The sequence below is a fragment of the Poecilia reticulata genome, chromosome 11 (assembly GCF_904066995.2).
Source record: "Poecilia reticulata chromosome 11, P_reticulata-male-v2, whole genome shotgun sequence".
NCBI classification, from domain to species: domain Eukaryota; kingdom Metazoa; phylum Chordata; class Actinopteri; order Cyprinodontiformes; family Poeciliidae; genus Poecilia; species Poecilia reticulata.
In genome coordinates, this window is record NC_088840.1 from 27,971,271 (window position 1) to 27,996,727 (window position 25,457).

The 25,457-nt window shown below is 40.5% G+C and overlaps 1 protein-coding gene across 2 annotated transcripts in view; it reads right to left on the bottom strand.

The window, feature by feature from the left end:
- Positions 1–243: 243 nt before the first annotated feature.
- The window catches only part of rnf19b (ring finger protein 19B), a 42,157-nt gene continuing 16,943 nt past the window's right edge, over positions 244–25,457 (bottom strand). For both annotated transcript variants that reach the window (XM_081612211.1, XM_081612212.1), the window contains exons 2-10: positions 21,766–22,909; positions 13,087–13,286; positions 9,427–9,571; positions 9,171–9,333; positions 7,292–7,406; positions 7,070–7,210; positions 4,520–4,709; positions 4,295–4,429; positions 244–3,650 (exon numbers count right to left, since the gene is read on the bottom strand). In XM_081612211.1, coding sequence (XP_081468337.1) covers positions 3,233–3,650; positions 4,295–4,429; positions 4,520–4,709; positions 7,070–7,210; positions 7,292–7,406; positions 9,171–9,333; positions 9,427–9,571; positions 13,087–13,286; positions 21,766–22,403 — 2,145 coding nt within the window. In that variant the 5' untranslated portion in view covers positions 22,404–22,909 and the 3' untranslated portion in view covers positions 244–3,232. The remainder of the gene's footprint in view (positions 3,651–4,294; positions 4,430–4,519; positions 4,710–7,069; positions 7,211–7,291; positions 7,407–9,170; positions 9,334–9,426; positions 9,572–13,086; positions 13,287–21,765; positions 22,910–25,457) is intronic.

The following is a 25,457-nucleotide window of genomic DNA, read 5'->3' on the forward strand; positions in this document are numbered from 1 at the left end:
CTTTTTAGACTTTATGAAGTTTTAAAGCCTGCAGGTGTTTGCTACAAATTTTGAGATGGAGTTTAGTTGTTATCATCCCAACGAATCAATGTCTTAAACATAATACACACAAAAATTTTAATGAATAAAATGTCTACACTCTGAGAAGTTTGGCAAGTCAATGGAGGAAAAAACAGCTGATGTGAAGTTGTGCAGCAAAATCATTGCTTTTTATGGCTATTATAACAGACAAACAAACATGGCTTTGGTGCAACATAAAATTGTGTTTATTTATTAATTTCCCCCACCCAAGAAACTCCACTCTCTCACAGTCCTGCATGTGCAGCCTCTCATCAGACCGAGGCTTTAACAGCAACAAGAACAAAAAAACAAAACAAAACACAGTTCCTTTAGTTATAACACTTAAATATTGCTATCTATAAACCATTTCAAATAAAGACAGAACCACCTGTGTTCCTAAAGGGACGTAACACTCATTCGGACTCTTTCAGGAAGTCCCAGTTTTCCGTCTGTGGTACATTCGTTTATTCTGAAAGATAGGCAAAAAACCAGTGACGTGTGTAGACAGAAACAGCACCGCCAAGTCACGTAAGCAGCAGAATCCATAAAGCTACTCTGAGATGAAGAAAAAGGTTCCTGGGAACCTTTTCAAACAGAAGCACGGAGGTGATCCAAAGCTAAGAAACAGGTCAAGCCGTGACTGAGAGAAGCTCACGGTTTGGCTCCAAAACGATGTGATACTGGCTGACCAGAGCGACACAAAGTTATAAAAAGGAATGAAAAATAATAAATTATGCTTAGTTCTTGCATCACAGCGTTGATAAAAAAAAAAAAAGACACCAAAAAAATACAATTTAAGGTCAAAAATACTGAGTGATGAAAGTTTTGGAGGCAAACGTTTCTCTCATTCCATCCAACAGAAAGGCTCCTTTTTTTGGTTGTACCACAGACTTTTGTTTTTCACTCAAGTAAACATGTTTACAGCAACAGATGATGTCAAGCAAATTAAAAAAGATAAATAAGACATTCAGATAAAGTGCACAAGTGCTCAGTCAAAAGAAATGACAAAGTGGATCGCACAAATACATTCATCACATGTTCTGTCATTCATGCACATAAAACTGGGTCAGACAGGCGCGATTTTACAAGGCAAGAACCACCAAAACCAGCTGGGCTGTGCTGGTTAGTGAGCGTCCAGACTGGTACCACGACACGGACCAGAAACAAAGTGAGAGAGAGTTCTGACGGACGAAATGTGTGGAAAGCAGCCGGACAGTTCAGGTTCTAGCTAAAAGTGATTTTTATTGCATTATGTGAACAACCTAACCTAAAAAATGAGAATTTATGAGAAATGATTTAAACCAGCTGCTCAAATAAGTTTATTGTTTGTTTAAGGTAAATGTTTCTTCACTAAAGGGTTTATTTTTTGCTTTAAAAGTTTTCAGAAAGTTAAAATTAAACAACATCTCAGATAATTGGACGATTATCTACACCGATATAGCAATACTTGATTCAGCAATAATCAATCATTTGCTCAATAATAAAATTTTTCAATAAATTTGTTTGACTTAAATATTTCTGTCCAAAAGTTTTTTTCTTTTTGTTTAGCGTGTCTCCATTAAGGGTAAGTCAGAAGACATGAAATGGTACGATATGCGATACTGATACCCAATACCAATATTACAATACCTGTTTCAGCAATTACCGATAATAATGCTCATCAATAACATGTTTTAACAAGTTTATTGTTTGTTTTAGATAAATATTTCTGTTTAAAAAGGGAATTTTTTCTCTTAGTCTTCAGAAAGTTTAAATCAAAGGACGCCTCTCAAAATGGCACAATATACGATTAATGATAACCGATATCAATATTACAATACCTGATTCAGGAATAATCAATAATTTGCTCACTAATAATATATTCAAATAAATTTATTGTTTTGTTTAAATATTTCAAAGGGAGTTGTTTTGGTTTTGCAAGTCTTTTTTAAGTTTAAATCAAAGGATACAAAACGGCATGATATATACGATACCAATAATCAATAACTAATACTGATATTTCTGTTTCAGTCATGACCAATAATTTGCTCAACAATAACACGTTGAAATAAGTTTTTTGAGTACTTCAGGTAAATATTTCTGTCTGAAAATACTTTTTGGTTTAACGAGTCTTCAGTAAGTTTAAATCAAAGGATACAAACAGCATCAGATACGATACCGATAACTGATATCGATATCTTTATACTTGAGAACAATCAATAGTTTCCTTTGTCCAGGGTGAGTAGACAAAGGAAGAATCTGTGATTGTCACACTAAAGATACAGATTTATGTGATACTAGAATATACTTTTTAATTAAATAAAACTATTCAGTAGTTTTGCTACAAACATTTTCAAACAATTAAGCAACGATAAAATCAGCTAAATATTTTTGGCTATTTTTGTAGTTTCTACAAAAATCATCTTAGACTCAGACTTGGTTCAGATTTGTATAAATGTTTCTTTTGCTCTGAGTTTTTTTTGCTCCATTGTCGTCAGATCTCTCAGTTGTTTGTTTCTGCAGCGTGTGCGAACCTTTCCTTCTACCCTTCACTCCTTCCTTCCTCCCTTCCTTCCTCCTCTACCCTCCTCATCCTCTTTCCGGCAGGAAAAGCGACATCCAAGTGCGGCTTCGTCCTCTAAAGGTAAACTCTATAAGAGAAACCCGCTGCCTTTTTAAAACCTCCAGGTGAGAAATGGCTCATGCAGACTCATGCACGATGCAAAAATAAATAAATAAAATAAAATACATTTGTTGGTGGCAGAAACAGCAGAAGCAGAAAAAAGCCAACAGCTGTAAGTCTCCATTCAAACACGCATCAGTTTCTTCACCAATCTGATTCTTTCTGCTGTTCTTGGTAACTTTCACCCCAAGTTAACATTTCATTTTCGCATTTTTTCCTATAAATTTGTACTTTTTTGTTTCATTTTATAGTTTTCTTTTTTTGCTTAAGAAGCCAAGGCATTTTGCACCAAGGAGTAAACAACAAATCTCAGAGGTAGAACCCTGACCATTTACTCAGGAAGGAGGCTGGCCGGTAGATCGATAAGACAGACGGGAGGAAACAAACACCTGTCTGTGTTTCAGACCTTAAAGCAGCTGATGACAGATGACAGGAGGAAAAGGAAACAAAGTTTGAAGGTAAATGTTCAGGATTTTGTCAGTTTTTGTGCAATCCTGAGAGCTGTGCCTCTCAGACGTACAGGATGACGTTGCTGTCCGCAGGACAGTGAAGGCCGTCGGTGGGGGGGTTCAGGGATCTGTAGGAGGGAGGCTGCAGCTGCTGGCAGCTTTTAGGATGAGGCGAGTCGCAGTCGTCCGACGTCAGCTCCGCGATGTCGTCCGACTGAGTGTCCGACATCTCCAGGTCGCTGCGGATGCTCTCCGGCTGGGCCAGGGTCACGTCTCTGAGCCCCTCCCTGATTGACGCCCCTGGCGACAGTCCCAAAGCCCCGCCCCTCCTGGAGCTGCAGTCCTGAGGCTCCTCCCCTCCTGAGGCAGTCGCCATGGCAGCAGAGCTCGGCTGTGGAGCTAGGTCCTCCTCACTGGTGAGGCAGAGATGGCTGGGTTTGGTCTCGATGTCCACCTGGATCTCCAGGTTGGTGCAGTCCCTGAGGAGATGTAAGACGAGTCAGTCAGCGTGAGGCGTAAAGATCTGACGCCCTTTAAAATCCAGGAATACAATGATATATTCAATTTATATTCAAAACTGACAGCTCACTCCTCATCAGACATGTATCTGGTGGCCAGCTGCAATGAGTTTTCCCCACAAGTAAGCTCTTACCAACACTAAATTTTAAAGAATATGTTTCTCCTTTTAATACAAAATGGCCCCAATTCCCAAAAACATTAAAACTACATGAACCGCAGTGTGAAAACATGTTTCTTTTACATGTTTACACTTTGCATAACATCCGTTTTCCAGAGAACAGACATGCAAATGAGCCAAAGAGCATTTAATGCTCATCTCTCCACCGCCAGTGACTGAGCAGAGGCAGCTGAAACCAGGATGTTTCTGGAAAAATGTGCAGCTTATGTTGCTCTAATATAAACCAAAAATCTAAAATGAAAAGGTTGAACCACCACAGAGGCCAACTTCTGGACCTCTTTGCCAGCTGCTGTTTCAGGACTGACAGGTCGGGAACCTTTAGTCCCATCACTGTCCTTATTTTACACCAGTGAAAATGTTTCCAAAAAGCTAACTTCGTTCTTAGTGAAAGCTACCAGGATGCCGTCCAGTCAGTCATCCTCTCACCTGTCGGGTAAGGTGTAAGAGGAAATGATGGATCCGGCCATCCCTCGGGTGCTGGCGCAGTCACTTCCTGCTCCCAGACTTCCCGTCTCTCTCTGGGCTGATTCCTTAGCCAGTTCCCCTGGTTGAATTTCCAGCCTGCAAGGCGAAAACATCCGAGTCAGGATATCAGTTAGATCGGTTAGAGTCAATAAAAACCGGATCAAAAAGAACCACCTGACTCCTTACCTGCTGTACTTGCTGGTTCGGGTCCCCAAAGCGCCGCCGGCCAGCGTGTTGAAGTGCGGAGTGTCCCCCAGATTCCCAGGGGCCACAGAGAGGCCCTCACTGGGGGACGTGGTGCTCAGACCGCTGACCGCTCCGTCCAGGCTGCTCTCTCCGAGACTCGGAGACTTCAGGGCTCGCCACGCGTCCGCCACTGCGGAGAAAGACGGAGAAAATAACCCCAGTCAGACCCGGAAGATAAATCTGTTTGGCTATTTTCACGTCTGGTTGTCAGTAGATTCAGTTTGAATACTGAAATAGCCAAGTTGGTTATTTTTTTGCTTTCACATTGAGAGTTTGGTTGGCATCAAACCAGTGGTGGAGAAAGTACTCAAAACATTTACTTAAGTAAAAGTACAAATACACAGTCAAAAATGTACTTAAGTAAAAGTCAAAGTACCACATTAACATTTTACTTAAGTAAAAGTAAAAAAGTCCTGGCTTTTAAAAATACTTAAGTATTAAAAGTAAAAGTACTCGCTGAATGCATTACCTAATCGCTAATATCATTAAGTGTGCCGATCGTATTTAATTTTAATACATCAGAAATGTGCCATTTTAATTAACACTACCACAGATTAAACATGTTCTTATTGTGTTTATTCTCTGTAACAGTTTAGACTTAGATATGTGATTCTATGAATCATAATTTCAGGGATGGAAACATTTTGTCTCCTGTCCTAACATAGCATGAACTTCATTAGTCACATTTATTTAGAAAGAAATCTAACTGAAAGGGGATGTAAAGAAGGTGCGGGCAGGGTGGAGGACATGCAACCAAGGAGCCATGTAGCAGAGTTGTAGTCAAGACAACCGAACCCAAGACCAGCGCCCCGCGCTAAATGACACAATAACATTAAGTTTACCTATCAAAATTGGTTTTCAGATTGATCTGAAAGATTCACATTCCCATAAAAACAACTAGATATTAAATACTTAAGAGCTGAAATGAATTTAACCAGTATTAATTAAAACTCACTTCATTCTGTTTTGCTTTCATCGCTGTGCTACAATCCGCAGATGTCTCCTGCCATCCCTAGAAAAATAACGCCCTGGGCGGTTGCCCATATTGCCCAGGTCAGAAACCACAACTGAAACATGCAATTAACGGTAAATAACGTTCAACTATGAACACTGTCCAACGGCGCAACAAGTAACCAAGCAGAATGAGCATCGTGACTGTTTTCATCCTCCCTCCCACTGCAATGTTTGCCACCATGACAGGAGATGAAATCAATCAATGAGCAATGAGCATGCTCTGTGTTCATACGTTCAACTTTTACTTATTCAGCGATTATATATATATATAGCTACCGCAGTGTACACAAGAACAAAGAACGTCTCTCAGTGAGGCTTCAGTCCTTAGGACTTAGTAAAGATCCGTCCAGAAGAATCGGATCGTTCAGATGTCATATCACTATATTGCAGACTTTGGTCACAGCGTTGTCCCATATATGCGACACCTCAGTCAAAACCTCCACACAATAATTCAGCGCATGAGTGACAACTTTTTTTCATCAGATGCAACATGTCTCTCTGTACAGCTAGCTTTGCTAGCACCACGTCCACAGATCTTACCTTTCTTTAAGCTTTCCTTCCAAGTGACGCTAAAAGTTGGACGAAGTCCCACCGTCTGTGAAAGCGAAGCGCTGCTGATTTTACATGTCGCCATATCAATTTATGCAGCGCTATTATATTATAGACAGACATCTCCTCCCGCTCAGAGGAAACCACTGCGCATGTCTGGAGCTCCGCGTGCGAGTAAAGGTGGAGGCGATGGGTGACAACAGACACTACGTCACGTTATTGATTGGATTTTACGGCGCCACCTTAAGACCCTGAACTTCACATTTTAACGGAAAAAAAGAGCAACGCGACTTGGATGTAACGAGTAACGCGACAGTTTTGTAGAAATGTAGTGAAGTAGAAAGTACAGATGCTTACTGTAAAATGTAGTGGAGTAAAAGTAGAAAGTATCCATTATTAAATCTACTTAAGTAAAGTACAGATACACAAAAACTGTACTTAAGTACAGTAACGAAGTCCTTGTACTTCGTTACTTCCCACCATTGCATCAAACCAACCAAACACTTTGAAAAGCTTATTCACCTCCTGGCCTGTGGGGGCGCTGCACCAAGAACCACTGAAGGAAACAACACAAAAACCTCTGAAGAAGAACTTTCTTCTTCACCAAATGGAAACAAAAATGGAGTTGCGTCAGACTTTAGCGGTTGGAGGATTTCTCTTTTGATCAGGAGCCATTTCTCCTGCTAGTGCTAAACTCACGAGTTTGTTGAGGTTTTTATTTACCCAGAATGCCATGTGCTGTTCTTAACTTCAGACCCCGCCAGAGTTCAGTTCAACTAACTGAGACCTGCGTTTGTAGGTGGACAGAGTTCGATTGCTCATTCACACCTCCCACAACGAACCGGACTTTCTACGCAAACGGACTGGAGCTGGATTATGGTGGACTAAACTGGTGTGAATGCAGCCTAACGTTTGATTGAAGCTCACCTGTGATTGGTCCGTCGTCTTCATCAAAGTCTATTCGCACGCCGCGGCCCTTCCCTCGGCTGACGCCGCAGCCGCCTCCTCTGCAGAGCGAGATGGGAACAACGCCGTACACGTAGGCCAACATGATGGGAACGCCGATGCCTGGGAGCAGTTCAAGGTTTTTAGAAGATCTGCTCCGTCTTTGAGTTCAGGCAGCAGCAGAGATTCACCGGCGTTTCTTACCAACGCTGACGGCTGCGATGACAGGGGCGGTGATGACCGACAGGGCCACGCCCCCCGTGATGGCCAGATTCCTCCTGTGGCGAGACGCCTTCTTCAACTCGTAGTGAGCGTGGATCTGCAAAAAAAAAACACAATAACATCTCATATAAACAACAGAGCCTTTCGTGTATCAGAAAACAAAGTGGAAAACCAAACAGCCAGTAAAAAAAATCCCAAATTTATCGTCAAACTTTAAGTTTAAAATAATTCATAAATTTCATTATCAGAAGAGCTCCAATTATGATCTGAAATGCAGCCTTTACTAATATGTTTTACGTCAATAAGAAATCCAGAGTCTGGATAAATTACAATCTAAACTCATGAAAACTTCAAAATGGGGCTGGAATGAATGTGCAGTTCCACCTTCAGCCACAAGATGGAGGTAAAGAGAAATAAACGCAACATAAACGGCCTTGTCTCTTCTTTGAACGCACAACCCTCATGTTTTCCAGTAAACGCTGTTTTGTCTATGACTGGAAATTATCGCATCTCATTTAATATTTATAAACAAACACAAGAAACCCCAGAAATAAAAGGAAATGAGAAATGAAAGCCTGCATTTTTCCTCATTTAGAAACAACTTGTTTAATTTTGCTGATGTTTTAGGTGGAAGCTCGAGGCCAGCTTGGGTCATTCCTAGAAAACTGACATCATTGAGGTCAAAGTGAAACTTCAGCAGCAGCATTGAGCAACGCTGTAAGTTCCAGATAGTCGCCAGGGGATTGTGACAGACCAACTGTGTGTCTGTGGTTTCTGTTTCCTCTGCTGCCTGGAGGCGACAACACTAGAGAACTGACCATAAAACCTGAATGAACGAGACAACGAACCAATGAATGAATGAATGAATGAATGAATGAATGAGCTCTGTGCGGGAAAGATGCAGCGATGTGTTCGCTGGAACTGACGTGTGATAAAGATGTTTGCACACGTATCAGATAATGTGCAAATGAAGGCGCTGAACACACAGCTGATGTTTCAATCGTCTCCCCTGGAAAAGTCCCGTCACCTTCCCTCCACTTCCTGTTGTTGAATTAACGCACGCAGCGTGAAAAGGCGCAAAAATAGAAACACTGGCCTAAGTTTTACCTTGGAAATCTGCTTTTGAAATGAGAGTTATGGCAGGTTGGCAACTTCAGGGAAATATTTTGGCCAAAAAAATAAAAATGTATCAAAGTTACTTTCACAATTGCACAGATAATTAAAACTGATTAAATGTCTGTTACTCAGCTTTTCTTTTCAATTCACCTCACCTGCTTTCATCACTAAATATGGAAGTTAAATATTAATTTACAGAAAAATAAATATAGAAAAGTTTTGCTAAGCAAACTAAAATAATTAAAATAAATCTAGAAAAGTTCTGAATAAATATTTAAATAACACCATCAGTGTAAAAAGTACAAATATATTAAAATATGGCAAAAATAAATCAAATATATAAAAAAATGTAATGGATAAAATGAGATTTAAATATAAATTCAAAGTAAATAGAAAACAGAAGAGTGCAGTAGAAATATACCACAGTCTTCTGATTTAAAATGTAATAATTTAAAATATATCAAACAAAAAAAATTTACATATATAAAACATATTAAAAAGTGTGTATTTTTCTGAATAGATGTACTTAAAATTTAATAAAGATACAAATATTTAAGACTTTTCTCCTCTCTGTTTTTGTATTAAAGATTCAAAAATGAAACAAACAATAAACAAACAAAATTTTTAAAAATAATTTAAGACGTAAAATAGTAAATAAACTCAAATGTTTGTAGCGAAACATCAGAAACACAAACCAGCTGCAATCATCTTCATTTTGTGTTTTTGGTGAGAACTCCGCCCTCACCTTTCGGCCGACGTAAACCGGGATTCCGATGACCATGGCGGGAACGGCGATGCCGGCGATCAGCGTGATCCCGACCGGCGCTCCGATCAGCGTTCCCAGCTGCCACAGGATCTTCTTCTTCCTGCTCCAGGGTTTCTTCCCCCAGAAGGTGCAGCCGGACGGACTGCGGCGGGAAGTAGAGGAGCAACGTGAGTTCACCCCTCAGCAGGACGCCGCCGAGGTGGGCGGGGCCTACCTGAGGCGGGCGGGGGCCTACCTGAGGTAGTGCAGGTCCGAGATCTCCTTCATGCAGAGCCAGCAGAACTCGCAGCCGCACACGGCGCAGGTCATGTGGTTGCAGCTGCCGTCGTTCATCTTGATGATGTAAGCGCCGCAGCGAGGGCAGGGCTTGATGTCATCGGCTGGAGACAGAAGGAGACGAGGTCAGACGCTTCCGCTTCAGGAGACGTTACTAACTACAAACTGCTGCTTTCAGGAGTTTGTGCTGAGATGGGAGTTTTTTCTTCCACTAAATTATCTGAAAGCACGCTCTTCTTACTGTTACTTTTTTTTTAAATACTTAATGAAACATTTGTGAACCTCTTTCAGAAGAACCAGTTTCCCAGATGATTCTGAAAACTGTGAGGCTGTTCAGGAAAGCTTGAAGAGACAGGAGTTTTTTCTTCCACTAAATCATCTTTTCTCTTAATGTTTCCACTTTAGAAATAAGTCTGTATTTTATGGAGCATTTCTAAACCTCTTAACAGAACCAAAGCTCTAGACGCTGTGGGAATTGAGATTGCACAGTTTTCAGGAAAGCTTGAAGAGACAGGAGTTTTTTCTTCCACTAAGTCATCTGAAAGGACTTTTTTTTTATAGTTCCCTTTTTATAAATAACTCTGTACTTCATGAAACCTTTCTGAACGTCTTTTAAAGAAACCAAAACTGAAGCTGGGTTTCAGTTATAGAAACTAATCATGTTTTTTTAAAATCTGCTGCCAGGAAACGACCGGTTGTTGAGAAACAAATAAAACTCTTAAGCCGCTGCAGGAAGGACCTGCAAGCTGAGAAACTCTCCATCGGGGTGATAATTACACCAGAGGATATTTGGAGGCTTGAACATCGGAAATAAGACAAGTTTGTTGATTCAAGTGGCTGAAAAATGGCTCAATAAAAACAGCATCAGGGGTTTTTCTTTCTGAAAACTTGGCGCAGGACTGAAGATTAGGAGATAAAAACTGGCAGCTGGAGGGATTTACTGGACGGATCTTTAATCAAAACAGGATTAAATGACTTCATGTAGATATAGATTCATCCTGCTGTGTTTTACCTGCGGTGTGTTTCTGATTGCATCACAACGAAAACACATTTCCACATTTTTCTGTTTATTTCTGCTGGTTTTTTCCGTTTCCGTCAGAAACAGAGAAGTGATGCTTCATGACGTCTGGTCCGGCAACGACTTTCATGTTAATTACCAGCAGATGTCGTTGATGTCGCCAAAACAGGAAGTTCAAATAAATGTGACTTTTCAGTTTTGTGTCTTTAAGGAGAAAATATGCACTGCAAAAACACAAAATCTGACCAAGTGTTTTAGTTCCTACTGAAAATATCTTAGTGCACTTGAAATAGAACAAAACTAATTTACACGCATGTTTTTAGCAGAAACAGGAGCTTGTTTTAAGTAAATAGTTAATTAATATTGATTTTAAAAGTATTAGTTCTACTAGTAGATTATTTAACTTTTAATATTTTCCCATGATTTAAGTGAATATTCAGTGGAGTACAAATATTGACTCTAAACAAGCTCCTGCATCTTATTAAAATGTTACCTGTAAGTTAGCTTAGCCTAACTAAGGCTAAGCTAATTAAGTTAGCTTAGCCTAACTTACAGCTGTACTAAAATATTTGTCTAAATCTTAATAAAATTACTTGGTATGATTTTGTGTTTTTACAGTGCAGTTGTTGCAGTTTTCTTCTATTTCTGATTTTTTCCCCCCCTGAATGTTTCAGTTCAAACACGTTTAACTTATTAATTGATAATTATGAATCTTTTTCGTCACTGGGGAGGATATTTGTCCTCGCAGAACCTTTAAAATCTGAATTTTCTATCATAAAAGTTCTGTTTAAGGTCCAGACTTTGACTAGGCCAATCAAAAACCTTTTGTTTTTAGCCACTCTGAAAGAGAATGATCCCTGGTTGTTCCTACAGGAGAGAGCAAGTTATTCCAAAGCAGCCCGGACCATCATACTGCCACCACCGTGTCTGACTAGGAATGAGCTTGGCTTCATCAGTACAGTGGATGTTTTCCAGGGAATCTTCTCTGGAAAACAGTGTAGAAATGTTTTTCTGGAGGCCCAAACACTCAGAAATGACTTTTAACCCTCTCCTGACTGATGAATATTAATCTTTAAACTTCATGCTGCCGACATTTTATGATTTCACAGGTTAATCACCAAAACTGAACCAGAACTCAGTTTAATCTCTGCTTCCACACAAGATCAGCTTGGGTTTGAAAGATTTTTTATAAGTCAACTAATAAAATGATTATCTGAAAGCTGCCTTTTCCATTTCCTAAGGTTGTTAAAATTAGTTTGATCTTCTGAAACCTTCAAGCAACAAAAGAAAAACCCCCCAAAACTGAAGCTGAATGTGAGAAACACATCAAGCTTCCACACCTGTAGCTGAAACAAACTAAAGCTGCAGTGCTGAATGCATCTGCTGTGCAGCAGCTCCAAACATGATCCTGCGTCTGACCTGCAGCTTTGATGACATTTAAGGTTTGACAGGATGCAGGACGCTGCAGAGCTATGAATAGAAACAGATGACTGATTTAACCGCTTCACACTTCCTCCAGCGGTGGGAACGCAGCGCAGCTTCTGCAGCAGACGCATCGCACGGCTTTGAAGCCGACAGACTGAGCAGATGGACGTGTGATAAAGTTGACAAAGTCAGAGTCTCAGAAAGGTGTGAAAATGATGGTTTCAAACAGGAAATGCTGCTGGAGACTCTGCAGTCTGCGTAATCGGCTGCATCAGAAGCAGACGGAGTTTAGTTTATCGAGTTTCTGTAATCTATTAAAACCAAAAACCGTGCTTGTCTCACATTATTAAACTTAAACATTTTGTAACAAAACAAGAACCTCATAGACTGCTGAAGAGAAAAATAAAGAATGAGAAAAGTAAAATACTAAAAACACTTAATTTCCTGTGTTCTTACAGCAGTAAGGAGCTTGCTGGGTGTTTATATGTCAAAACAAAACCACAGTGAGTATTTTTTTTATGGCCACTGTAGATAAAAAAGATGGAGCAAATCTACACCAAAAAGACAAAAAAAATGTGAGTTTAATGTCATAAATTTGATAGAAAATACAAAGAAATTTTAAGATTAATCTCAGAAATTGTTTAGGAAAATTTTTATTTTTCTGAGATTCTGAGATAATTTCGAAGTTAACTCATTTTATTATTATTATTATTATTATTATTATTATTTACAAAGGTCCTAAGCCAGGGGTGTCAAAGTGGATCCTGGAGGCCCGGCATCCTGCATGTTTTATTCTCTCCCTGGTTTTACACACCTGCATCAAATGATGCTCATTAGAGGCCGAAGCAGAAAAGTGACTTGCTGAGGTTGTTAAACCACTAGGGAGAGAATAAAACATGCAGGATGCCTCCAGGACCCACTTTGGACACCCCTGCCCTCGGCGCTGTTACATACTCTGTTTTCACTGTTACTCCTTCTCCTTCTAGTATAGCTCTGCCATCTTTGTTTTTGTATCAACCGACTCCACCAGCGGCGCCCTCATATGGATGGAGGCCAAACTACAACACTAAAAGAAAGTCTAAGTGGACGCACTGGTCCCAGTGACGGACCAGTGACCAGGTCCGTCACTGGACCTGTGAGGCTGAGAGGAGAGAGTTTGGGCTTTTGGGGACTCACCTGGCCCCTGTTCCTGGGTGTAGCTGGGCGAGTGTCCGCTGTGGGTGTGCAGGGATTGGGCCCGCTGCTGCCGGGCCGAGTCGCAGGTCTGGTTCGGGTGCCACGCCTGTTTGCAGTGGTAGCAGAACTCTGCGCCGCATCCCTCTCTCCGACACACCAGCCTGGGACAGCTGGCGCAGCCTGAGGCGATGACCGCAAACCTGACAGCAAAACATGGAGGAGGCACAAATAAATGAGTCAGAAACTAACATTTTCTAATCTATGAGGCACCGGCGGGCAAACAGTCAAGCGTTGCAGCATCACAGAGCAAACCAAGCGGGTCGCTGGCACATCATGAGCTCCTTAGAGCCGGTTTTCATCTGCAGAAGTGACAGTGAGGAGGATCCTCGCACCCGTTTTGCACCTTGGTTGGTAGAACCTCAGTCTGCAGGTCTTTAGAGGGAACTGGGAATAAATAATGAGGCAAGCTGTCATGTAAGCTGTTTCACACCAGTCTCCAGGGAATGAACGTCTCCATGTCGGAGACGCAGCGTGGGAGGCAATCAGTGGCGCAAATGGGTACAAAAACCCTCAGCAGCCGTTTAAGAGAAGAAATGATGGATTTCCATGTTTTCTCAACTTGTTTAAAAGCTTCACAAACAGAAAGCAGCGTGACGATGAAGACATGCTTAACATCTATTATATCAATAACTTTGTTACCTAAAAGCTGTTTTAGGATTAATATTGTACAAAATTTCACAATTGCTTTTTTAAATTCAAAATTTAACAAAGCTGCATTGAAAACAAACATTATTCTATTACTGTAAATTAAGTGAATCCACTAACAGCTAAAATCTACATTTCCATAAAAACGTCTCTAAAAATGTTTATAACTGCGTGTTTTAACAGATCAAACATAAAATATGCCGTAAGATGCATTAATGCGAACAGTGGAAACCGTCTTAGCACCAGAACAGAAGCTAACATCCACAGTCTTCTTCTCTCTTTGGGTTTCAGCCAATCAGAACCAGGGAAGATTGACTGGTTTGAAAACGTTAGCCAATGTTAGCAGTTCAATTAACATTCAGTATTTTCTTTCCAATATATAAAAAATATTCTCTAAGTAAAAGTCTGCGAATAGGTAACAAACTAGCTGTTAAAGAAGCATTGTGGAGGATCAAGTGCCACCTAGTGGCAAATCCAGGAAAGGTTCAGTAATAACAAAAGGAAGTAGCTCCATTGGGGAGAAAGAAACAATCTTAGATTAACAACCTCTGGTTTTATCAGTGTAAAGATAGAAACCAGTTCCAGAACCAGTTTCGATATTTCAGAAATCATCCGTGGGATAAATATGAAACTTAAGTGTTTAAGCTTAACATTAAAAACAGCAAAATGTTTCATTATCCGAGAACTTGGAATGCCGAACATTTGGTGCCCGGCAACAAAGACGGAGATTAGCAGGAGACTGGGATTTAAGAGTGTGTCAATCACACAAGCAATCACAAAAGAGAGGATTACAAAAGGCTGTCAGGAAGCTAAGTGGCTGAAAACCCGTCGTGGGAGTGGAAGAGGAACAAAACAAACATGCTGCCATTTTTTCTGGAAGCTATTTGTGTTTTTAGGGCTATTAAACGGAAAAGAAATGATAACATGACAAACAGTTTTATTGTGTTGCTCCTCTAATGTGGCAGCTCAGCGTTCCACTTTAACGCCTCCTCAAACTCCGACAGGCCGAACCTCAGCACCGGGACTGAGCAGATATCCTTCCTCCTGATGAGTCCAAATTAACTTTATCTGCTTCACCATGAGGGGAGAGAAAAGTGTAAAGATAATGGGAGGTAAAAGCGGACCGTTTGGTTCCGAGCAGAGAGCGACTTTCATCCGTGTCTCTGACAGCTGAATGTTTGCTTCATTGAGAAAAAGTCCGGCCTTAAAGGGGCAGTATTTTGTGAAATCGACTTTTTCATTCTCTCATCAAAAACACACCTGGAGTGTTGCCTTGATTCTTTCATGCATGCTTGAGTCATTCAGCTGTGCAAAATGCCTAGTTGGACCTAGCTCCGCCTTCGAGGCGCAGCTCCTCCCCCACTCAGCTCCTTCAGACTAGCCAGCAGCAATTAGCAAAAATCTGGTGGAACTGCTGAGCTCGTTATGAGAGCGACTGCTCAGTGAAACTCTTCCTAAGATGGAGTTTCAGAAAGAGCAGGAGCTTCTTAAAGAGACAGAGGCCCAATTTCAGGGCGTTAAATTACAAAGTCAAATTTCTTTTAAGGAGTATTTAATTTATGCAGCATTTCTTTAACAGATGAAGGTAACTTTATTGTGCTATAAAATGGTAACTTTATGGCTTGAACATACATGATACTTCCCCTTTAAAAAGGATTTTCAGCTGAGCAGCAGATGTTTTGTCGAGTCTTTAAGGAAAAGCAGAACAAACCAGATAATCTGATCTTCAACTTCATGTCATGTCATGTTTTCAGCCAACAGTGACTGGAGCGTAAATCTTCAACAGATTTGACTGAAGAAATGAAAATAAACTGTTTTTATATGGGTTACAAAGAGTCTAAAGATATGGTGCATATCACGTTACGGCTCACCACAGCCAACCTCACTGTGAGCCAATTGGTCTGAATTTGGTAGTTTTTAGAGAAAAATGATTCATAACACAGACCGGATGTATCTGTTCTGACAGGACCTTCCTCAGGCTTTCGAATCTTATTTTTTTAGAAAGTTTTCCTTTTCCAGACAAGATGAGACAAGAAGCAACATTCCTGGAAGGCGTCATCCGTTCTCACTGCTCCAGTGACTTCACCCACTTTCGATTAAAGTGGAGCTAATAAAAACCCAGATTAACATGTTTTCCCTGCTGCATCAACACTTCAGATCTTCTAAAGAGGGATTTATCAAAGACGTGACTTTTTTATTTCTAACGGCAGATAAAAAGAAGAGCTGCAGCTTTAATGGGACACAGATTCTCTACATTCAGCTGGAAATCAAATAAATCTGGAGGGACTTTGTCTCTCGGCTGGACTGGGAACGCCTTGGGGTTCCTGGAGGAGCTGGAAGAAGTGGCTGGGAAGAGGGAATTCTGGGCCTCCCTTCTGAAGCTGCTGGCCCCGCGACCCGACCCCGGATAAGCGGCAGAAAATGGATGGATGGATGGAAACTGAGAAAGAGGCTGCAGACCTCACCCTAAAATAAATGCTTCACATTCTGGTAATATAGTACAAGTTTTTCTCCTATTGTTACGACTTTTTTCAACTTTGTGTTGTGCGACTTTTTCTCCTAATATTATGACTCTTATGATTTTTATCAACTTATTATGACTTCATACTTTCAGTCATATGGTTATATTTTCGTGTAGCTCTTTTCTCATTATTATGAGTATTTTTTTAATATGACTTCTTGTTGAACGACTTGATTCTTGTATCTTTGCTCCTTTCTTCTCATATTACAACTTTATTGTCCTAATATTGTGACTCGACTCATTTTGACTTACAGACGTAGAACTTTGTTCTCACAATATTGACATAATTCTCCTGTGAATTTTTCTCTTGTTGCAGAATTAGAACTTTATTTTCATTGTTTAGTTTCTTTTTCTTAGTCTGGCATTAATACTCTGTATTAAGGTTCATCTTTATTTGCTAATTTTTGTTCAAATTCTCCAAATGTCTCAGATTGTGCGTCGACTCGTCGCGGGTTTGAGAGGAAACATCCACAGACTCTCCTGTGTGCATGCATCACACACACACACACACACACACACACACACACACACACACACACACACACACACACACACACACACACACACACACCTCCTCATGCCGGTCCGACATGTACGTATCGATCGGTGTAATTAAGCCCCGTTGCCCCGGCAACGCTCCCTCTGCATGGCATTGACAGTTGCCATAGCAACTGACAGCCGGAGCCGAGAGAGACCAGGCTTTGTTCTGACTGGATGCTCGGATCCGACCGTCACGGATTCTGACTGGTCCAGGACGCGAACACGGGGTCAAAGGTTAACCAGAGTGTGTCTGTCGTCCAACATGCTCCCCCTGGAGGCGGGTTTTAGCTTCACAGACTGGGATTACTGGAGCAGAACTGGGTTTAAACCAGTTCATGAGGACAGAGAGGAGCAGAAACCAAGATAACACGTTTACAGATTCACATACTAAACCATTAATAAGCGATTATTACTTCTGTTTGTCTGTTTCTTTGACTAGAATACTCCAGAACCTTTTTGTTTGTTTTGTAATCATTCAAGGTGAACCTGCTCGGATGCTTTGGATCATTTTCCTGCTGCATGAAGGGAAAGTTTTAATCTGACTTAATGTAAAGCAGAAATAAAAAGATGCTATGCTTCTTTTTTTACAGTGCATGTAAGAATCTGACGCATTTATTTTATTCTTAACTTTTTGACTAAGCCTCATTTCTACAGATTGATTTCATATTTTTTAAAGAAAAGAAATGTTACGACCAGGTGCAACTGCTACAAAATAACTAATATCGTTTTTATCAGTTTGATTTAAAACTAATCCATCTTTCAGCGTTGGGTCTTTACATTTCAGGGCAGGAGAAGTTGGAGGCCGCTCCTCCTCTCCGGTGAAAACCGTCAGCCGTTCCCTCGGCTCTGCAGCTCCGGATGTTTGTGCTGAATAACAATTTGGACTTTGTCAACCTGTCTGAATTAGAGCGAGGCCGAGTCACTGCTGGCGTCAGGCAGCGGACCGTCCGCTCTCATATTCAGGTCAGCAGCTCCGTCTTCTCCAGCTTCATTTTGCTTCCAACGGGAAGACGCAACAACTTATCTCTAATCTGGTTCGTCTGTAATCGCAAACCGTTTCTGCTCGAATGTTCCCAAACAGGGATTAAATTAGCACATCTTCCCACCGAGAAAACGTCAAGACGATAATGTTTACACAGTTGTTTTTTTTTAAAGAAACAAAGCTTGTTGAGGTTTATTTTCATCTGCACTCTTGGATGACTCACGCTGAACAAACAAGGAGGCCCAGAAAACAGAGAGAGGCCGAGTGACTGGATGGGACTGACCGTGGGAGGAACTTTCATCAGACACAGAGGGGACAGTTGGGGAGTGGGCTGAAGATATTTCAATATGAAACCAGACCTGCTATCAAGCACATAAAAAACGATATGACTGGCATTCAGAATGCATAAAATCACCTGAAAAACCACAATGAGTCACAATCACGTCGAGTCATAGCGCCACAAATGAGTGGGATGTCAGAGAATATACATAAAGCAAAAATAAGTATTTTTTTGTGCAATATGATAATTTATATATCGGTTACATCAAAAGTAATGTCTCTGCTTTTGTTGTCATTACTGCTTCCTGTCTTTAGGGGGCGATAAGTGCAGAAAAACTAGGCAGATTATTACAAAGCAACAGCCAAAGAAGAAACAGGAAAAACTGTTAATTACCTCCAGTTTTTTTTTAATATATTTAAAACTGGAAATTTGCAAAAGAGATTTTAAAACTACGTCAATGTCTCAAAATCCGCTGGTTGCTATGGTGACCCTGGCTTTTAAGAAAAAGTGGGAGATGTAGCTTTGACTCAAACAAAACCTGACAAGAATTAGAAAACATTTAGTGATGATTAATAAAAGGAAAACCCCTCTCCTGGTTTTACGTGAAGAAACGGCAGCTTAAAGAGACGCTTCACTTCCAGTTTTTAAAAGGAAGCTAGCAAAATGAGAGCGAGTTAGCGGCATAGCGAGTTAGCGGCAGAGCGAGTTAGCGGCAGAGCGAGTTAGCGGCATAGCGAGAGAACCGTCTGCACTCTGGGCTGATTTACCAGAAAACTGGAAATCTGACAGCAGAGAGAGACTCTGGGTGGAAGCAGAGAAAATAACCTCCATTTTCAATCATACATTTTATAGGTGGAGTTTAAACTGTGGCTTAAATTCAAAATATTTCTGAATTTTTTATAGGGTGAAAAATTCACAGTATCTGACATCATAACAAAACAATGGAAAAATAAAGTATATATCATCATAAAGTTATTAAAGTTTGACTTTATGTGACTTATTTTAACTTTCAATGATGTTTCTATTGTTAAGTGTAGCTTTAAAAATTCTACCGAATTAGAAAAACTTTGGGAAACTTACAAAATTTTCCTCAACACCATCTGACGTCTTCCAACTTAAAGTTAGAAACTTGCATTTCCTCATCGGGTCTCACGCTGAATGGGGTTTCCCAATGGGACTTTTCTGATTAACCAATCAGAAAATACCATTGCAACACTGCAAAATTACGCAAACATTTAACTGCCACAGCCAGGAAATAATCACAGGAGCAGTTTATCATTATGACTATAAATAAAACTTGTTATAACAAGTAACATTAAAACCAAATTATGTTCTCATTTAAATGAAAAAACGGCAACAATTCACGAGATGTTTGAGTGCCATGTCGTCTACCAGAAATGGTAAAATGAATTAAATATAAATAACTTATTACTTAAACTGATTTACTCGTAAACAAAAACTTACCAAATAAATTGTTTTTATTATTTTCACTTAGTAAATATAAACTTGTCATTTTTTTACATTAATTTACATGAGCGGGTGGTATTTCCCCTAAATGCATACCGCCTCATTTAAATGTGCACAAGTACAGAGACATTATTTCAGAAGTACAAATGTTAAAGAGCAAAACAAACTTTGGTTTGCACGCACTTATTGTTTTCCTAGGTTTTTATATACACTTACAAAACTGAAATCGATGGTGGTCCTAGCTAGGACCTGAATAACGTCAAATAAGCACTTTTTATTCCTTAAAAGTGTTATAAACTATAAAAATAAAGTTATTTAGGAATACGTATAAAAAATCCCAAATAGAAGGAGTGCGTGTGGAAAGCCTTGTTTTTAAATGTCTGCCACCAGATGGCGTTGTTTCCCCCAGGTTGAACCTTTAAGGGAAAAAGCCAAATATGGGACGATGGAAAACCATCAGATAGGAAACAAATCAGCAGGAATGAATGAGTTCCTTATAACTGAACTGACTGAATGCTGGAAGTGAACCAGCAGACACCAGAAGGTTTGTTTTTTTTTTTGGTTCTCACACCAAAGCTGCGCTGGAATAAAATATTTCAGTCAAGATTTTTTCACTTTCTCCGAAAACAAAAAGCTTCATCGTCACCCAAATCTTTCTGAAAAAGTCACAGAAAGCCGAGACATGACAGGAAAAGAGATTTTTTTTCCAGCTACCACAGATTCTGTGGCTTTCCCCTGTGACTCTACCTGTACTTTCTACCCAAAACCAAAGCAGAAGAAGAATATCACAGCCTGAAACTCAAAGACAATGAATCACTCCTGCTTTTCATGATCAAACAAACGCCTCTCATTTGTTCCAGAAAGTGAGCGGCTCAGGCTCCGACTCGCTCCGACCACAGAAGCAGCTCGCGGCTCTCTAACCCACTTTCTGCCTCTCAGATTCTCACTTTCACGCCTTTCGTTTTTTTCATCTGTCCGGGTCCCAGAATCTCCTCAAGCCGTCTGTGAGAAATAAACACTTCAGGGTTCGCTGCATCCGGACGCCGCACGCTGTAGTTTAATTTATGCTCTTAACAATAACTTCCTTGTTTTCACTCATTGCACAAATTCCCCTTAAAGAAATGAGAGGTGAAAGTCAAAGCTTCGCTGGATTGACGTCAGATTTACAGTAAATCGAATTACATCACAGAGAGAACAGGAAGTTCTCCTCTCAGATGGACACTGGCTAAAAATCATCTAATCTAATTTAAGCTTTTATTTCCTTAGTTGCTGCTCTAGTATTTATTTTCTGACTGTTATGATGTTTTTGAGTTTTAAATTTCTTCAACTTATCAGTTTTAAATCAAAATGACAGTTACACCCCCAGAAAAATGTTATAGGGTTCCAAATTCAAAAATACTTTAGAAATCCCAAAAGGAAATGAAATGTTGTTTAAGGTTTTTCAAAGAGTAAATTAAATTAAGTGGAAATATAAGGCCTGTCACAATAGCAAATATTGATAGACGATAAATTATCCCAGATGTTATTGCGATAAACGATAATATTGTTGTTTCGAGACCATTTTAAAGAAATTAAACGGTAACGGCAAGAACACAATCTCAAAGATCAATAAACTTTGAATTCTAATGAGACAGGAAGATATTTTAAATATCTGCAATAAATAAACAAATCAACAGAAACAACATTTAAAATGAACAATGAGTCAATGGAAGGAAAAGAAAAACGACAAATCATGCAAATGGAGATTATTGAGCTTGTTTTAGTTTATGATGCGATTAATTGATTTATAGCTTATTGCGACAGGACCAGGTACGGCTACAACAAACAAAAACAATAAATGATAACTTTATCCCTTTACTTATTGGGTTTTAGATTTATGTCTATATTGAAGATCATGACTCTGTATGTCTTTCTCTGACAGGAACATGTTTCTTTGGGGGCCAGGGGCGCATCAAGCATTTTTCAAGAGGGGCCCATGGACCCCTGTTGCCCCCCTCTTGGGGGCGGCACTGAAAAATTACCTTCTTTCTAATTTCTAGTTTTCTCTACTTTCTAAACGTCAGAATCTCTTCGGTTCTGGTTTGCTTGTGGGTCAGAACATCTCTGGTGTTTTACAAATCAAACATGTGATTCATCAAACACGTGATTCCCAGGTTACAGACGGCACCGTGAACCCTTACTCACCCGCAGTCAGGCGCAGGGCACCATCTGCAGTCCGGGTCGGAGGCGAGGCAGCGCCGCAGCAGGAACTCCTCGTACTTCTCCAGCAGGGCGGCGTCGTCCAGGATGTCGGCCACCTGCCGCGGGGCCAGCCTCTCGGCGCACTCGGGGCAGCTGAGCTGCACCCGGCTCTCCGTGATCTCGATGCGCAGGTACTGGCGCAGGCAGCAGAGGCAGGAGCGGTGGCTGCAGCCCAGCAGCTCGGGCAGCTGCTCGGCGGGCTGACGCACCAGGCACAGCGGGCACTCCAGGAGGGTGGGTTCTCCGGCGCCGGCCAGGGACGGCTGGCTGGAGGAGAGTGGCTTCAAGGGGGTGCTGCAGGCTGCGTCCTTGCCATTTGCGGCGGCTGCGGCGGTGGCGGAGGCTGCGGTGGGCGTTGAACTCAAGGCGGCAGGCAGCAGCTGCTGCTGTGCGTGGTGATGATGAGCTAACGGAGCGGCCGCCCCTCCTTTGGGGGCCCGTCCGCTCCGGGAGCCCCGCTTGCTCTGGAAGAGGCTGTGGAAGGAGATACGGCCCTGGCGTTTCCCAGCTGCTCGGCACTTGGGGTTGGGAACGCCGCTGACTGATGAGTGAGGCGACTCGGAGCCCTTTTCTGAGCCCATTTTCCTTTTTATTCCTCCTTGAAATTCCAACGAGGGGACCCAAGCTGCGGTTTGTTTCCTCGTAAAACCAACTGAAACAGTTTTTCAAGATCTTGGCTCAGACTCTTCAGAAACCTCCTCCCCTTGCTTTCATGAGAAAACAAACATTATCAGGAAAGGGCAGAGGGAGATAACAAACAGAAATCGAAAAGAGTGACGCAAGTAAGCAGGAAAAAGAAAAAAATCCCCCTGAGGTCCCAGTTTGTCTCAGGTTTGTCCGGATGAAGTTTCACAAAGAAAAAAGGAGAGAAGAAAGGAGTTTTCTTCTCTGAGGCAGAAGACGGAGTAAAACTGTTCCACTCGTCACTCTCCTACAAAAACACAGAAAGGAATAAAACCTAAAAATCCACAGCTTGGTTGTTGTAACTCCTCTGGTTTGGACCTCCTGATTCTCCTCGGCCGAGTCCGGAGCGACTGATCCTCTTCCGCTCCTGTTGCTGAATGCCGGCGTCTCTGAACGCTCCTCTCTGTCGGGCAGAAAGAAGGCAGGAAGTTAGCACAAAGAGCATGCTCAGTCTGACACACAGCTCTCCTCCCTCCCTGCCTCTCCGCTCGGCTCCTCCTCGGTCTCACTTCAGGGGTTTTTTTTCCTCTCCTGTGCATCTGAACCGATGATCTGTCTGCTCTGGTCGCGTTCGAACACACGATGGTCAAATGGAAGAAATTCGATGTTAAAACCTCAGATTCAACGCATGACATCATCCGCGACTCCACCCAATCACGTCTTTGGGTTAAAACCAGTCTCCCTCTCTACAGCATGCTGAGCACCACAAGCTCCTCTCCCACTTCACACTGAGCTGATACTGCCGTCGCCATGGCAACGCTCACTACAAGCAATGAAAACAGCGACTTGAATCTGCCTACAAACAAGAAGAGACACAACCTGGAGTAAACAGGTTAATAGAGTCAAATATACAAACCAAGAAAACATGTTTTAATGCTCAAAACTACTTTGGATGCTTCAGTCACAGGTAAATAGATTCAACAAGCAAAAAATGCACAAAAAAAAAATAGAAATATAGACTTCTAAAACACTGAAATAGGTGTCCTAGAAATATGGAGGACTGTAATTACCAGAAAACAACAAAAAAAGTTTTACAAATATACCTTATACCTCGTATATGTACACATACGCCATCAAAATATATGCAGATTTTACATTCACTATTAAGTAAACTGGTACAAAACACACAGTTATATCTGCATTTTGATGTATGGGGACCTGGAATTGCCAAAAATCAAGTATGAATTTGATTTTAGAAATAAAAGAGTAACCCCAAAAAACATTAAAACAACATTGACTTTCACTCTTAAATATCCCATACGTGTTGGAAAAATATCGGCATTTAGAAGTATGGGGGACTTGGACTGCCAGAAATCTAATTTGTTTCACTGAAATATAAATTTGTGTGTGGAAATAATTCAAAAACAGTAATAAAATGCAGAAAAATATTGGCACTCTTAAAAATGCACCTACATATCAAAATAAACTTCTAAAAGATACACTTGAGGCAAAAAATATGGAAGACTGAAAGTGACATAAATTAAGATTTCTCTACAGAAATATATATTGATTTCAGAAACATTAAAGCAACCAACAAAGCCTAATAAAACTTGATACTCACTCCTAAATGAACACAGTTTAATTGTGAAATATGAAGGACTGACAATGCCAACAACCTAGCAGTTTGGCTAACATATCAATAAGGCTCAGAACTACATTGTGACACAAGGAGTGCATGTTTAATAAGTAAAATCTAGTTTTACAAGTATATTTATTTATGTTTTTATTGAAATAATTCCAATCTAAACTACATTGTAGTTTAATTTGTTTCACTGAAACATACATTTGTGTGTACTACTACATTGTAGTTTAGATTGGAATTGGAATTTTTTATTTTTTTTATTATTATTATTTTAAGCTTACTTTTTAAATTCCTCTGTACCTTTTGGCTTCAATTTGAGAATAAAAACAAACTGTTGTTTATAGGAATATACCCGAATATAGAATTACAGAAGCATACAATGTACCAATAGAAATGGTGAAATTTCAAGTTGAGCTAGCTACAAGTGCTGTCAGCTTATTTTGTCGTCAAAGATTATTTTCATAATGTTTTATGAATAAACATTATATTTAGATATTTCTTGCATTTTGGCAGTGTCAGTCCTCCATAGTGAAACACCTAACTACTATCTAACGTATGGAAATACCAAGTCGCACTTCTAAAAATGCACAAACCAACTTAAAACAAAAATAAAATTTACAGCCCTACACATAAGAACACGCCCTTCCTATATATTCATATATAACTATAACAAACATACATAGACTCATAAAGTTTCACAAAAACTCCCCAAAAACAAACATAACGCACTAAAATAAGCTCCAAATACACAAAAATTCAACTGAACATAAATAACACTTAACACGTTACACACATTACAGACACACAGAACCCCAACACACACACACACTCTCACACACACACGCACACACACACACACACACTCTCACACACACACGCACAACACACACACACACAGTTGTAAAAGAAGACTCACAAGTGAAAAGTAATAATTACTTTAACACAAAACACACATGCTAATTATGTTCTCACTGCAATTACAGACTGTGTAAGTGCTTCTATTCTGGAACGCAGGCCTGCAGCAGCAGCTCTGGTCAAACGTGTCTTTCTTTGGATCTCCAAATTTAAAGTTAAAAAGAAACTCACTCTGGATGCTTTGCAGCTGGAAATATTTCCGCTAAATTAGTTTTGACAGGGCCCTGTAGCCTGTTTTTGACATCTGTGTAACATCTAATCAAGATTAAAAGGAAATACTGAAATTAAAATGTCAGATCCAGTCAAAGAGGAGATGGAGCAGATGCAGAGTAAAAGAGGAAGCACAGAGGAGTTTAAAGATATTTCCCCAATGTCTACATGTAATTCAGATATGATAAAGTAGGAACGTCTGACTAAGGCCATGTACAAACATAGTAATGTCTTAAAAAATATA